Source organism: Centruroides vittatus, unplaced genomic scaffold (genome assembly GCF_030686945.1).
Source record: "Centruroides vittatus isolate TY-2023 unplaced genomic scaffold, ASM3068694v2 scaffold_3315, whole genome shotgun sequence".
Lineage (NCBI taxonomy): Eukaryota > Metazoa > Arthropoda > Arachnida > Scorpiones > Buthidae > Centruroides > Centruroides vittatus.
The window spans coordinates 4,366,325-4,380,569 of record NW_027122703.1 but is presented as its reverse complement, the minus strand read 5'-3'; the positions used below and the strand labels follow the sequence as shown (position 1 = coordinate 4,380,569).

The 14,245-nt window shown below is 32.0% G+C and overlaps 2 protein-coding genes across 2 annotated transcripts in view; both read right to left on the bottom strand.

Moving 5' to 3' along the window:
• The window catches only part of LOC136988460 (NAD(P) transhydrogenase, mitochondrial-like), a 267,559-nt gene that overhangs the window by 125,291 nt on the left and 128,023 nt on the right, over positions 1-14,245 (bottom strand). The window lies entirely within an intron of this gene.
• The window catches only part of LOC136988479 (stromal cell-derived factor 2), a 40,752-nt gene that overhangs the window by 12,086 nt on the left and 14,421 nt on the right, over positions 1-14,245 (bottom strand). The window contains exons 3-5 of the mRNA XM_067286345.1: positions 10,105-10,187; positions 4,953-5,092; positions 3,394-3,475 (exon numbers count right to left, since the gene is read on the bottom strand). Of these exons, the coding sequence (XP_067142446.1) occupies positions 3,394-3,475; positions 4,953-5,092; positions 10,105-10,187 (305 nt within the window). The remainder of the gene's footprint in view (positions 1-3,393; positions 3,476-4,952; positions 5,093-10,104; positions 10,188-14,245) is intronic.

The window sequence follows — 14,245 nt, the reverse complement described above, 5'->3', positions numbered from 1 at the left end:
TGTGTAATAGTAATAATCTTGCTAATGATGCAGTAAAATAATAATATTACATAACCAAACAATCGCCTTATAATCAGGCTATAAATCCACTATTTTAATTTTAATAATTAATACTAAGTAGCAAATTACTTAGTATTAATTATTAAAGTAGTGGATTTATAGCCCAATTATAAGGCGATCATTTGGTTATGTATTATTATTATTATTATTTTACTATATATATACAGCAAGACCCCATTAATGCTGCCTCATTTAATGCTGATTTGATATAACACAGGGGTGTACTATAGATTACTCCCTATGGAATTTCAGGACTTTGATTATATATTTGAACTCGGGGGACCGAGATGAGTTCAACGGTACCCTATTTTTGGACCGGAGACGAAAAATAAAAAAGTTATCACACTTTTTAAGTTACCATACTTTTTTTAATGCTCTCATGCAGACAGCACCGTAGTTGCTAGTATTGCCATCTTGCGGTAAAGTCTGCAAACCGTGACGTTGGACTACGGTCATCTCTCGGAGCGTTAAACACGCGATACGAGAGCAGAGAGAGTGACACGACTTCCGATCATCGCACGATCGCCATTTCGGTTAATGTTACTTATGGCAGCGAACATGGCAGCCCGACTGACCTCTCGTATGGGAGCCACCACACGCCGCCATGTGCTAAACTAGTGATCGATTCACGGTAGTTCTTGAACAAAGTAAAAAAAGGGGGAAATGTCTACTAAAGGCAATTTTAACGGCAAGCACGCGACTCCCGATCGCGATAGCAAGGCCAACTTAGCGGAGAGCGACGTGACTCCCTATCATCGTGCGATCGCCGGAAAAAAGTATGATAACTTTTTTATTTTTCATCTCCGGTCCAAAAGTAGAGTATCGAAGAACTTGTCTCGATCCCCTGAGTTCAGATATATACCCAAACACACGAAATTCCATAGGGGATTACTCCCTATGGAATTTCGTGAACCCTAGTATATCCTATAGCAAGGGTGGCCAACAAGTCGATCACGAAGCCAATTTTGGTCGATCGCTCGCGATGTCTTGACTTAAAGTGTTACACTTATAATTGAACGCAACGCGTGAACGTAACGCGCAAAAGCACAATATGCATGCAGTTATGACTGAACTCGTAGAAAACAGTCATTTAGCTTGACTATTTGGTACTGTCATACGGTAACTTCTTTTCTTTAGTATTAACAACATAATTATTAATGAATATTATTTATCCACGGTGACAATGTTGAGTTTTAATTTTTCTCCTCTTTAAATTGTAAGTACCTTTTCTTTATGTTTTAAATTAAATTGTGGCTTTTCTAACCTATCTATTTACTTGATAAGTGAGCTTTTTCGGCAACAGACCTCTATATTTTGGATTTTTGGAAATACGTCAACCGATAAAAATATTCCAGTATCACCAAATGTAGCGAATATATTTATTCTGGTTTCGGACCTGTGTGAATCGGCATTTTCATACTTAAAATTAACGAAGACTAAACAACGTTCTGTCCTGACTGTTCCCATACTGAAGACTTATTATTATTATCTTTGTCAGGATATACACCTAATTATGATTTTTTGGTTAGAGAACATGTAAACTCAGTCCTCCCATTAATATTAAGGTAATAAAATAAATTCTAAATCTGTCTTTATCTGTAGATAATTTGAATTAATAAGTATTGTTAATAATTACTCATGTTGTTTTTTGGCCCGTTAAACAATTATGTTGCTTTTTACATAGGTAGATATACAGGGCGTTTCAGTACGAGATGCACTCCCGCGAGCTATTGATAGATTAGCAAAAAATAAATCTAAAAATCTTATATCACTCTTCCATGATAAATTTTCCTGGCCCCCAAAAAAATTGCGAAAGTAAAATATTGTAATTAAATTATCAGCCATACTGTGCATTTTTATAACAACTTTTTCATATTTACGAACAAATAGTACCACAACTTACACATTGCAATTGATAAAAAAATTAAATTATATTTTAAGTTACTGAAAATCTATCTTGAAAAAGTGTCCAAAAATCGATTTTTTAGGTACCGCCTATGCGGAATGAACTCGTAGCTGCAAATGTCAAAAGTTGGGTCTGGAAATTAATTTTTTTATGAACCCATATCTCGAAAACTTAATAAGTGATTTAAAAAATAAAAAATAGTTTTGAACATATATTCTGCTTATCTACCCATAGCTCGCAGGATGCACCTCGTACTGAAACACAGTGTATAAACATAGTATGTATTTCACATCTCCCTGCCCCACTTACACTAAGCCTATGGCAACAAGTCAATCGCGACACATTTTTAAGATAAAAAGTAGATCTTATGTACACAAAAGTTGGCCACCCCTGCCCTATAGTATACCCTAACACAGTCTGCTCGAAGCCTTAAAAAAAAGCTGAAAATTTACGCTGAGCCGATTGAAATTTTTGCCTCATTTCCTTGTTTTGTATATAATACGATTATTCCCAAACATGAACCAATCAGCAAAAGGTGGCAATTCATCACAGCACTGTACTTTCCTTAAATCTAGGTTTGTTTGGTGCAATTTTGGAAAAAATATATCATCATGGATGCCATAGGCAATATCAACTTCAAGAATTAACTAATAAATTCTTGAACGAAGTGTGGAAGAAGTTATGGCTGTAGGTATCCAAGAATTCTCAATGAGAAGAGCCTATCGCCGTATCGTTAGATTGACACAAGTTGTTAACCTAATTGATACAGAAGGACTAGATGATGTAAACGAGCAAGATATTGAGGAGTTACTGAAGGTTTCTGGTGAGAGCCTTACCAACAACAACTTCTTTTCCACTGGCTAAACACCTTATGCATGGCTGATGTCTTTCATGTATGTATGTGTAATGGCCTTTACAGATGAATATCATTTTGATATCTGAATTGATTAAAGTGTAAAATGTTAATTATGAAAAAGTTTCTTAAAAAACAGACACTGTTTTCTAAGAAATTTCTTTAGATACTAATTAGAAAGTATTTTTCATAATTAAATTGTACCAAAAGCAAAAGTCAAAGCTGGAATCTAAAGAATTTTACTAACTTTGACTCTAAAACACTGATTAAAAATAGGTCACATTGTACTTAAATGTGATGTACGTGTTTTTCAATTTGTGTGGAAATTCTTGAAATGAATTAAACATGGATATTAAGGATTTATTGTAGCTAAAAGAATATGGTTTTTTTAAATAGAAATCATATATTATTGATTTGACAGAATTAACCATATTATTTTTTACTTGGCAAAAATTAAAAAGAAAGAAAAATAATAATTAAAAAAATTCTTATATACTAAATAATAATATTAAATAAATTTCTAATTTAAATATTATATTAAAAATTTTATATTTTACATTGAAATTTAACTTACGCATCCGTGTCTACATGCTTTAATCTAACATCCTCTTTTCTGTCCCAGTACTGACCATTACACGTTACAACCCAGTGATCACCTATATAAATAAAGTATCAAACAATTCACAACTTATAATTATTCTTTGCTAAATCATGGACTACATATAAATCATTATACTAATAAAATATAATATCACAAATACAATTTTATAAAAATAAAATTTTATGTATTTCATAAATAAATCTGAGTTCACATAACAAGTACATCAACTCTTAAATTAAGTTATAAAAATTTTAATAAATTGAACGAATAATTGAAATATTAAACAGAATTTGATTCATGATGATACATATATTTTAATAGCTAAAATTAAATTATATAAATGAGATTATTGTCCGCTTCTAAAGTACCAGGTGATTGTAATTAAAGTACCCCTATTCAAAGCTGTTCAGAAAGAGATTTAGCAGTCAGAATCAATCAAATCTGATATAGTGAAATTTTAGGACAAGAAAAAGACATTTCTGTAGAAAAAAAAATTACCACTAAGTCATTTCTGGTACTGTAAGCAACAAAAAAGCAGTTTCATTTGTGGGAATGCTTAAAATGTGTGGTTTGTCAAGGACATAATGTCTATCAAGGCTTCCAAATTTTCAGTATCACACCACACATGAGAAGTATTGGAGAATCAATTACGATTGGCTATTGAACACTTTTCATCATCTTTGGGATTGAGGACCACGTGGGCAGTGCCCCTTGCATCACTAATGTCTCTGTAGAGCTTGAGTGTTTTGAAAAATAAAACATTTGTTACTTGCATTGTTATAGTGGTGAGTTTTGATACTATTTTTTTTTTCTTTCTTTTTTTATGGAAATGTCTTCCGCATGTCCTGAAATGCTACTATACATTTAGTTACATTTAGACCGATAAAATATCTCTCTAAATTTTAGTCTAAAATTTAGTGCATTTATGCGAATAAAAACTGTTTCTTTAAATTTTTTAAAATTTTTATTTTCTACTTTTTAGTTTTATATATGAAACACTGAATTATCAAAATTCTTCTTGATTTAATATTTAATTAGGAAATGGAAGAAAATTGAGTTACAAGGTTTTATCTATACAGTAAGACTAAAAGGAAACTTAACTATATATAATGCTAGCTGTTATCTGATTTTATTTATAATTTACAATTTTTTGCAAAGAATAAAATGTGTATTGTCATCAGGAATACATATGTATTCAAAGTTTCAACTAGATGGGAAATTGGGAAGTGAGAAAATTGAGTTAATCTACCTGTATGTCTAGTTAATATAAGTAAATAAAAAGCATATAACAATAATAAAAAAGTTAGAAATAATAAAATTTTCTGTTTTCTGAAAAATTATTTACTAATTTTTTTTTAATGATAAATTTTGCAATTTTGCTACTCATATGTTTAAAATTCTAATTATATTAAATCATTTTAATTGAGACAAAATCTGAAACTTAAATGAATTTTATTGGAAATGTTTATTAATTAGACAATTAAAAACTGTTAAACTAATTTTAAATGTTAGATTATTTTTGAGTTACTAACCTGAATCTCCGTCTCCTTTATCACCAAATGCACTAACTTCTTGATTACCAGAGAGAGGTGATGAAAATAAATGACTATGAAGATTTTTTTGAGTTATTAAATGTTCTAATCTGATTGTGTCTCCACATGAAATAGGTTCTCTGTAATGAGAGAGACTACATTTAGAATTTCCCTATTACAGAAGTATTTTATGCAGGTTTTTTTTGAAAATGTAGACACATCTTAATCACTATGAAATCATTGTTTGATGTAAGAAAAATTTTAAAATTTTCTAACTTCTATTTTAATAAATTTTCTGATTTTCCTATTAGTATATTTAAGATTGACTTATACTGTATGTCATATTTTTTAGTACTCTACAGCACTTTTCTCCACTTTTGCATTATTCATTTTGAAACGAAAAAATTTAAAGCAATTATGAAAAAAGCAAATTATGTATTCACTTTAGATTAGTCCACATTGATAGCAAATCACCAGCAGATGAAAAATGCAAAGTGAATAATATGCAACATGTGACACTGTTTCTGTTTTTCCATTAGCAAATTGCTCTCTGTCAGTCCATCACACTAAAAAATGTGAAAATTTTCAGTGTGAACCAATTTTGCTACATGAATAAAAATTACTTTCCCATTTCTCACTTGTTTTTACTATTTGCTGTCAATATGAGCTAACCTTTAGAATAACTCTTCATTCTTTCACGACTGGAATTTTGGCAGGAAAAGGCAACTGATGTCACATACGGGTGGTATAGTATGTGACAAGTGCATAAATAAAAAACTTCATAAATTTATTACAAGTATATAAAAGTATATTAAATTTTAATACACTATTTTATTTTTTATATGTTTTTCAAATGCATTATACAGTACATATTGATGGTGAAAATACATAAAGGTGTATCTCAAAATTTGGCTAAAATGAGTTAGATACGCCTTTAAATATAAGCCTGGGTCTTTCGTGTTGTGATGGAGCAGCGTATCTCTATGTAACACCATTTGCATTCTATAGAGTGATACACACCGGACATTTCTCAAATAACTGATGAAAATATTGTAACTTATGCACATTTCTCAGAAGATGCTATAAGCACTACATTTTTAAATGATTGTAAAGGCATACCTAAATTTATGTCTATTGCAAGTTTGCCACTAAAAATGATCCCAGACTGCTTTGTTTATGTTTTGATCTTCAACAGGTCATCTATTTGCCTGTATCAAATGACGGTGTGGTATTTTACAAAAAAAGGTTGGCTGTTTATAATTTAACTTTTTATGACAGCCTCTCAGGACTTATTGCATTACTTGGAATGAGTGCGAAAGTGGTCGAGGTGCTTCTGAAGTATCAACAGCACTGTTTAGAAAGTTGCTGAAATATGATAGAAGGAAGGTCCATACTGCTAATTTATTTGCCAATGGTTGTGGTGGACAAAATTGTAACTACATTGTGGCAGGAATGCTCATATGCATTGTTTTGCAGTTGAAACACTTAAAGAAACAAAGACACATTTCATCTATCATTAATCAAGGACAATGTGAAGGAGACTACACTCCAGTGCAATTTCATACATGATTAAAAAGGCTGGTGAATTGTGCACGCTTTCTCAGCATATACCATCTTTTGTCTTGCAAGAAAGGCAAAGCCTTATATAGAGCACTGTTTAGGTTAATGATTTTTTTATTTAAAAAATTTAGTGAGAACCTTAAAGTGCATTCTATCCAAATTGACAATGAGGAAAAAGCTTTTAAATAGACGAACATGTTGAATTCAATGTAAGGAAGAATGAATTAGGTAAAATATTTTTTAAAATAAGCCACATTGATCACAACACTAATTGTTGACTTTAAAATGGCAAAATGCACTACTGTTGACAAAACAACTTAATAACTTAAATAAGAGATCTTGTCCATTGTCATTGGAAAAGTACAACCTAAATCATTCTTTGCTCTGGACCAACACCAGTGATAAATTTGCCTAAACATGTCCAGTTTTATAAAACTGCCTCGTTTCGTAGAACAAAAGAAAAAAGGGAAAATGTTACGTACAGTTTAGTTTCTTCTCTTGTCAAAAATGTTCCATTTATTTTGTTTTCATCTTCATTTAAGAAATATTATATTATTGCACTTTAAGTAATATACCAGTAAGCAGGTAGCCTGCTTCATCACTTAGCATCTTTCAGTTTATGATGTATATTAATGGGTTTAAACAAAATTTTTGAATTGCATTTTTATTTTTCCAAAGTATTTTTTTAATTTACTTTTGTACCTCGTATGTTTTTTCTTCTTAAATAGTTTATACTTATGTCAATTTACTTGTATTTTTGACAAGACTATGTCTTGTTTATAAAATTGTACTGCCTGCTGGATACATAGCTTAGAGGTATGAAGGAGTACATGTCAGGAGTTGCAATTTGACACAGAGTATTAAGTGTTCAAATCATGCACGCATAAAAAACCAGACTTGTAGGTAGTCAGGGGACCGAGAACCAAGTCAAAATAAAATACAAAATGGCGACACTCTCTACAAACAGGCAGTAATGCAAGATTTGCATGTGCGTTGCTCGTTGGGAAGTTGGAAATGCAAATGTTGTGAAATCAAATTTTGACAAATGCTTGCATTGGGAAGTTTGAAAATTGAATGTTACTAAATTGAATTTCGATAAATGAATCTTTAAAAAAACCCATTTACCTGTCCTGCGTTATTCCCAACATATCTCTGGTCACCACGTACTGGCCTTGACTAGTTGACCTAAGATATCTTGTTTCAGCATCGAAACGTTTTTGAAAGTAGATGGCACTAGTCGTTATAATTTATATTAATTAAAATTAACTTCCAAAATATAATTTGTTTTCTTTTTTCATTTATTAATATTATTAATTATATATTAATATATAATGTTGTTTGTGCAAAATAAAAAAATAATTTCGGATGATACAATAGCCAAGATTATTTTTCTCAAAAACGAGAAATTTTTGTTAGACAAAAATTCAACCAGGGGTAACATGCAATGGAGAGAAATTTTGAAATTGGATAGGTTAATTTCACTGAAAATGCATGGTGGACAACCTCGTGGTCGTGACTGTGGCCGAGGTTGGTGAAGTTTGAACGATTGTGCTCAAAACCAGCAATACCAAAGAAGACTGGAGAATGAGAATGAGTCTTGCCTTGAGCATCAAACTGATCCCATTTAGTAGTGAGTATCCAACACATAGTCTTCTCCCAAATATGGCTTTGCCATTTTACTTGTTATGTTTATTGTTGATTTTATGTTTGCCATTAAAAACTATTCAGTAAAATAATGCCTCTTTTCATTTGGTTTTTATTGCATACAAAACATTTTATTTTAATAGCAATCAGTTGATTTAGTTACTTTGAGCCAAATTTTAATATTAAATCATAATTATGTCTTAATTCTAAAAGGCGTATCTCATTAAATCAGAAGAGCTTTTTATTATTAGCAAAACAAAGGCATATCTCAAAATAAGGATCTAAAATAGTGATTATAATGAAGCCAGCGATAAACTTATGTGTTTATAGTATTTACCAAGTATTGTTAATGAAAACTTGAAAAAAAAAAGTGCTTTATACTCAAAGTTTCTTATTTACGAAGAAAATAAGAAGTCCTTTTTTCTTTAAATTGTTCTCCTGTAAAACCAACATACTCAGAACACCTTATAAATAAGCAGCCATGTTTATTATATACTAACTAACGTTTTCGGTCGTATTTAATGACCTTCTTCAGAAAAGAACATCAAAAAATCATACACAAAGACACTTTGCAGTAACGAACAAGCGTTTGGAACGTTTTTAAATGAAATTCTAAATAGAATTTCGTCGCCATCTCTACATCGATGAGTATTAAATAACACAATACATGAGAATAAAATAAAAATAAATAACGGACAATGAAAAATAATATGCTCCATGGAGACATTAAAAATAAAATACAAACATAAAATACGGTGCAAGCCGAACGGCACAAAGAACATAGGGAAGGAGAGGAGCTGTGTGGAGACGATAACAAATGGGTTCAGTCCTTGAGTAAGCTTCTGCTTATCCGCCTTTCTGACGTTTACATACCGCCTGAGCGCCAGGCCGCAGATACTTTACTAGCCTCTCGGAAGTTGATGGATTGTCCTTTCTGGCTTGCTTTGCAGATATGCCATGCCTCTGTATAACAGAGGTGCTTTATGTTGCGAACTGTTTGTATTAATCTTGCGTGGGCCCATTCAGCTTGGACTTCCTGGGGATCTGCCAGGACGTAAGTCGCCAACGCTGTGCATGGCTGTTCGCTTCTTATATTTCTCTGATGTTCCGCTAGCCTTTCCTTGAGTGATTTTCTGGTGGCTCCGATGTAAAATAGTTTATTCTGCCTCCATGCGTCCGTAATAGGGATTCTGTAAACCCCCAGGAGTTAGTGTCCAAGGCATCTTTATCCGCTCTTAACAGCTGGTATATAGTGGAATTCCGTTTATATATTATTCTTTTGTTTGTAGCGGTTCCTATACGTCTATAGATGCTGCCCAGTGCCGCTCTGTAGTCCATCAACGTGAACTCCTCTGTTTTGCCCCTTATTGCGTGTCATAATCTGGCTAGTGAAAGCTTTAGGGTTGATCCCGTGCTTCTTAGCTAGCTTAATGATGTAATTCATCTCTTCGTTTTTGCCTTGGGTACTACTACAGTGTATGTGTGCTCGTGCAGCGAGTGCTCTGAATGCTGCGAGTTTATACGCCTGCGGATTGTGCAAGTTCCATGGGATAAAGTCTCCTGTAAAAGTTGAAAGAAATGAGAAATGCTCTTATGTATTCTCAACAATGATATAATAAATTGAAACGTCTTTGTTAAGAATTACACATACAAATTCAGTTGTACAGTGTTAATTTGGGCCATACCATATTTTTGTAATGACTATGTTCACTCTGAAAGCAATTCAAAAGTAGTTTCACTTATATGTTTTTGTCAGTTTCTTTGAAAAATGTATATGGTATTCAACTGTGTGTGTTGTGTGTATACATACATATATACCTTAAAAAAGTATTTTGGAAAAAAATTTGTATATATATATATAAATTTAATTTATAAATATATAAATTTTTTTCAAAATACTTAAGATTTATTCTTGAAGAAAATTAGATATATCGAAAAGATTTCTTACCCTCTTGTACAATGTTTTCCATTTGGTCCTTTAATTACCCAATGACTATTAATATCTTCTTGAACATCTGTACCTGTTACAGACTAAAAATATAATCATTAAACAATTTTAATGATTAAGAAATTTAATCTAAGAATTAATTAGTTCGTTTATAATGTAAACAGGTAAACAAAAATTTCCTCCATTTTTTCCTGTATATGCATGCATGAAAAATTGAATAAGCAGATTTTCTGTTGTTTATTCAACTGTGAATGTTTTTTTTTATTTTTAGACTTAAAAATGGAAGGCCTAAAAATGAAAAATGTAGAAAAATCATTGAAAATTTTTATACTAGAAACTTGATGAAAGTAAATTTTTCACATTTTAAATAAATGGGCATTCCAAAAAGCATAGAACATGACATAGTCAAGAGTGTGGATAATGATGAAAACACCATCTAGAGCTGAAGGAAGAAGACAAATGGTTAAAAATGATTGAAGTATAGTGTAAGCAGCTAAATGAGGCTGCTGTTTATAAGGTGGACTAGTCTCCCCACAAGTTGGATCAAAAGTTCAAAATGCCTCATTTTCATGGAATATCAAGAAAAAAGGATTTCCATGATTAAATACCGTATTTACTCACATATAGAACGAGGTGTGAATTTAAAGATCAAAATAAAAAAACAAAATTAATTTATTAATAGAATTCTAATTTTATTCCATTTAATCACAAGTAAAATATCAAATGAACGTAAATGCACACATTGTCCTGCAAAAACTACTGGCATTTTAAACTTTAAGGAAAAATCTTGTAAAATCGACAACATAATTTGTTCATGTAAAGCTGGACAATCGGGAACCTTTTTTGCCAATTCATAACAGTTGAATCCCCTCTCCGTCGATTTCACTTATGAATTTCTTTGAATTCTGATTTCCAAATAGTCATCTGTTTTCACGTGAGAAAGGATTAAAACTTATATCGTGCTCTGGTGTGAGTTTGTAATTTCAATCTGGAATTCAATTCAAAAGCTTTGATTTCCTATTACTATTCATCTTTACCCCTGACAATATACAAGAATGATTCAAACGACTCAGATAAAATACTTTTGTTTTTAAATACAAGAGGATGAGTATCTGGTAAAAAATGCAAATATACGGTTCACAAAAATTGTTTGCAAAAACGCAAAGAATCTTTTGCTCGCGCATATAGGATGACCTAGGAATTTGAAGCTGTGATAAATGAATAAAAACCTCGTCTTATATGCGAGTAAATATGGTACAATGTGAAACAATTAGAGAATCAAACAAGGTTACTTTCGATGATCGAATAAAGAAGATCTGTGGTCTAAAAACAACCCAAATGTTATAGACCAATGATTTTCAACCAGTGTGCTGCAAAATTTTTTGAAGGTTATTGAACAAACAAGTTTTAAAGTTGCACAAAACAATTGACTGAACTGATCAGAAACAAAGAAAACAACATTCCAATTTCACTTTTAAAACACAGTTTCCTTGCATTTTTTGGCAAATTTTCCCAACTAATGTCTATACACTTAACTGAGACACTACTCCATTTTACAGTAACTTTTTATAGCTATTGGTGCAATATTTTTTTCTACTGAAAATTTTCCCGAAACCTCATTCACTTGATCAGACATATTCTGTACCTCTGAGGACTTCCAGAATCTATTGAAATGTGTGAAAGTAAAAGTCCAAAAGACAACAGACCATGGAGTAGATTTGATTTTGTTAACATGATAGACTGCTCAAATATGTTTTATTTTATGCATACTTTATTTTGTAACTCCACAACTTACAGAATACATTTTTTCGTATTCTGGATTTTTAATTTACACAACCTTAATTCCCAGAAAATATCTTGGTTTTTTACAGTTTCTTGTATAATAATTCAACAAAGTACCATATTTTTGCAAATTGACTGGCATGCTACATATAACTAGGGTTAACCTGCAACTAAAAAATAAAATTAACCAGATCTAACAAAACTAGTTGTCAAATAAATGTTAAAGAAAATATTCTTCCGAATAGAATAAAATAATAACATTGTAATTTGAGTTTAAACTCCCTTACTATTCATAAATGTAATAAAACTTTTAGAGGATAAATTTAATTATAAAAGTTAAACGTCATCATCAAAACATTCTATACAGATGTATTTTATCCTAAGTTTAAACTACATAAACAACTCACAGTATGTTGTTTAAACTATTTTATAATATATAAATTTGTAATAAAAAATTATTAAATAAATAATGTGATCTATTAACTTGATAAAATGCATTGATAGTGTATACTTATTTTAAAATTTTCAATATCTAGATATTTCTAAATTGGATTTTTAGGTTATTAAGACTAACTATTAACTAAACTTTCAATGTCTAGCAGGAATTTTTAATTAAAATAAAAGTTCTCAGCTACTTTTAGTAGCAATCCACAGATTACACATTACTTCTAACATGTAGTGTACTGTACATATGTTTCATTAATCTATCATAGGCTAATAATTTAATTGAAGTCTGCAATTTTATTTAAAGATAACATAAGATGGTGCCAACATCCTAATATTAATTATAAATTAATTTTTATTTTATGTATGTATGTATGTATGTATGTATGTATGTATGTATGTATGTATGTGTGTATGTGTACACATGAAAAGTTCAGATGTAAAAGATGATAAGCACCATAATAAAAGTTTAAAGAAAATGGAAAAATAAAACATCTTACATAACACAATGCAACAACTGGATAATAATGTAAGGATCGCAAAAATGCGCAGAAATGGTGAATAATTATAAAGTTCTAAAATCGGGATTTTGAGGGTCAACTTGGGTCAGGAACACGTGTTGGTGATGTAAACCAGACATGAAAGAAACTTTCCTAAAACTTATCCTAAAGCAAATGTGACTCAATGACGAACAAACGAGGGGGATGTCAACCAAGAGAGGAGCTTTGTACAGGTGCTCGCTTATGAGCGTCGGAATTGGGAAACAAAGGGGGGATAAATAGCCGCAGAGACATCTGGCAGACCGCTTGGGGACAAAACGTCAGAGGGAGGGCCATAATGGTGTAAAATACGAGCATGTACTTCAAAGGCTCCGTCAACCCCTCTCGACCCGGATCGGTCTCGGGTTTCGGGAAAATCTTATAAAACCCCGGATCTCAGGGTCGAAAGGCGGTTCCTCTCCAGTAGAGTCTGCTCCAGTCAAGACTGTTCAAAGATCCCGTGAAACCAACTCTTCCGCCTACAGCGGCCGACAGAACTCCTCCTCCGCTACAACGGGACCTCATCCATCCATACACCGGTGCCACAAGAAAAGTGTCTCTCCAAAATCGACCTAAGAAGCCCGGAACATTCCCAACGTCACCATACCAACGTTACCATAACGATCTAGATCGTGTTGTACCTCGATAATATGTAAGTTAACTTAGTTGTTAGAATAAACGGTTTTGTGCAAGACGCTTGTCATCTTTGTCTCCTACTGCCACCACCCACATACGATTTCGACCCTAGGTTTTCCTTATGCGTGATTAACTGTTTTCTCCTGGAAGTCTTACAATAATAATATTAAAAAAATTATAAAAACCAAAGCACCCATAGATAGAGCCATACTACTAAATGCAACTAGAATGTAATCATCTCTCATATACCTGGAAGAGCTAGAGAAAGTCTGTGTAAGAAAAATAAGGCTTTATATTTCAAAGATAGCAACACCCTCCCTCCAGCATGGAGATCACTATTTGAAGTCCAGCAATAAATTCTATAAGTAACAACAACAACCAATCAAATGAAGGCTCTTCCAATTAGAGTTTCTCATTTCCCGGTCTTTTGCTTGTCCCGGGATTCTGGGATAAAAGTGAACTGTTTCCTGGAATCCCAGGATATAATTAATTATAAATCACCAAATGATCACCTAAATATCAGGCTACAATGTGGCTACTTCAGGGCTTAAAGTGACTCTCTTTTTTAGCTTTTTTTGAGAAAAACTCACTTTTTTAGCTTTTTTCACTTCCCATGTGAAATTTTTTTTTCGTAAATGCGCTCAGGAGCGAAATAGCAACCAGCACTTCCCCGTATGCCTTATGGACTGTGTGCAACATGTTAAGGCACTGTCGTACACACATGTAGTGTACTACATTTA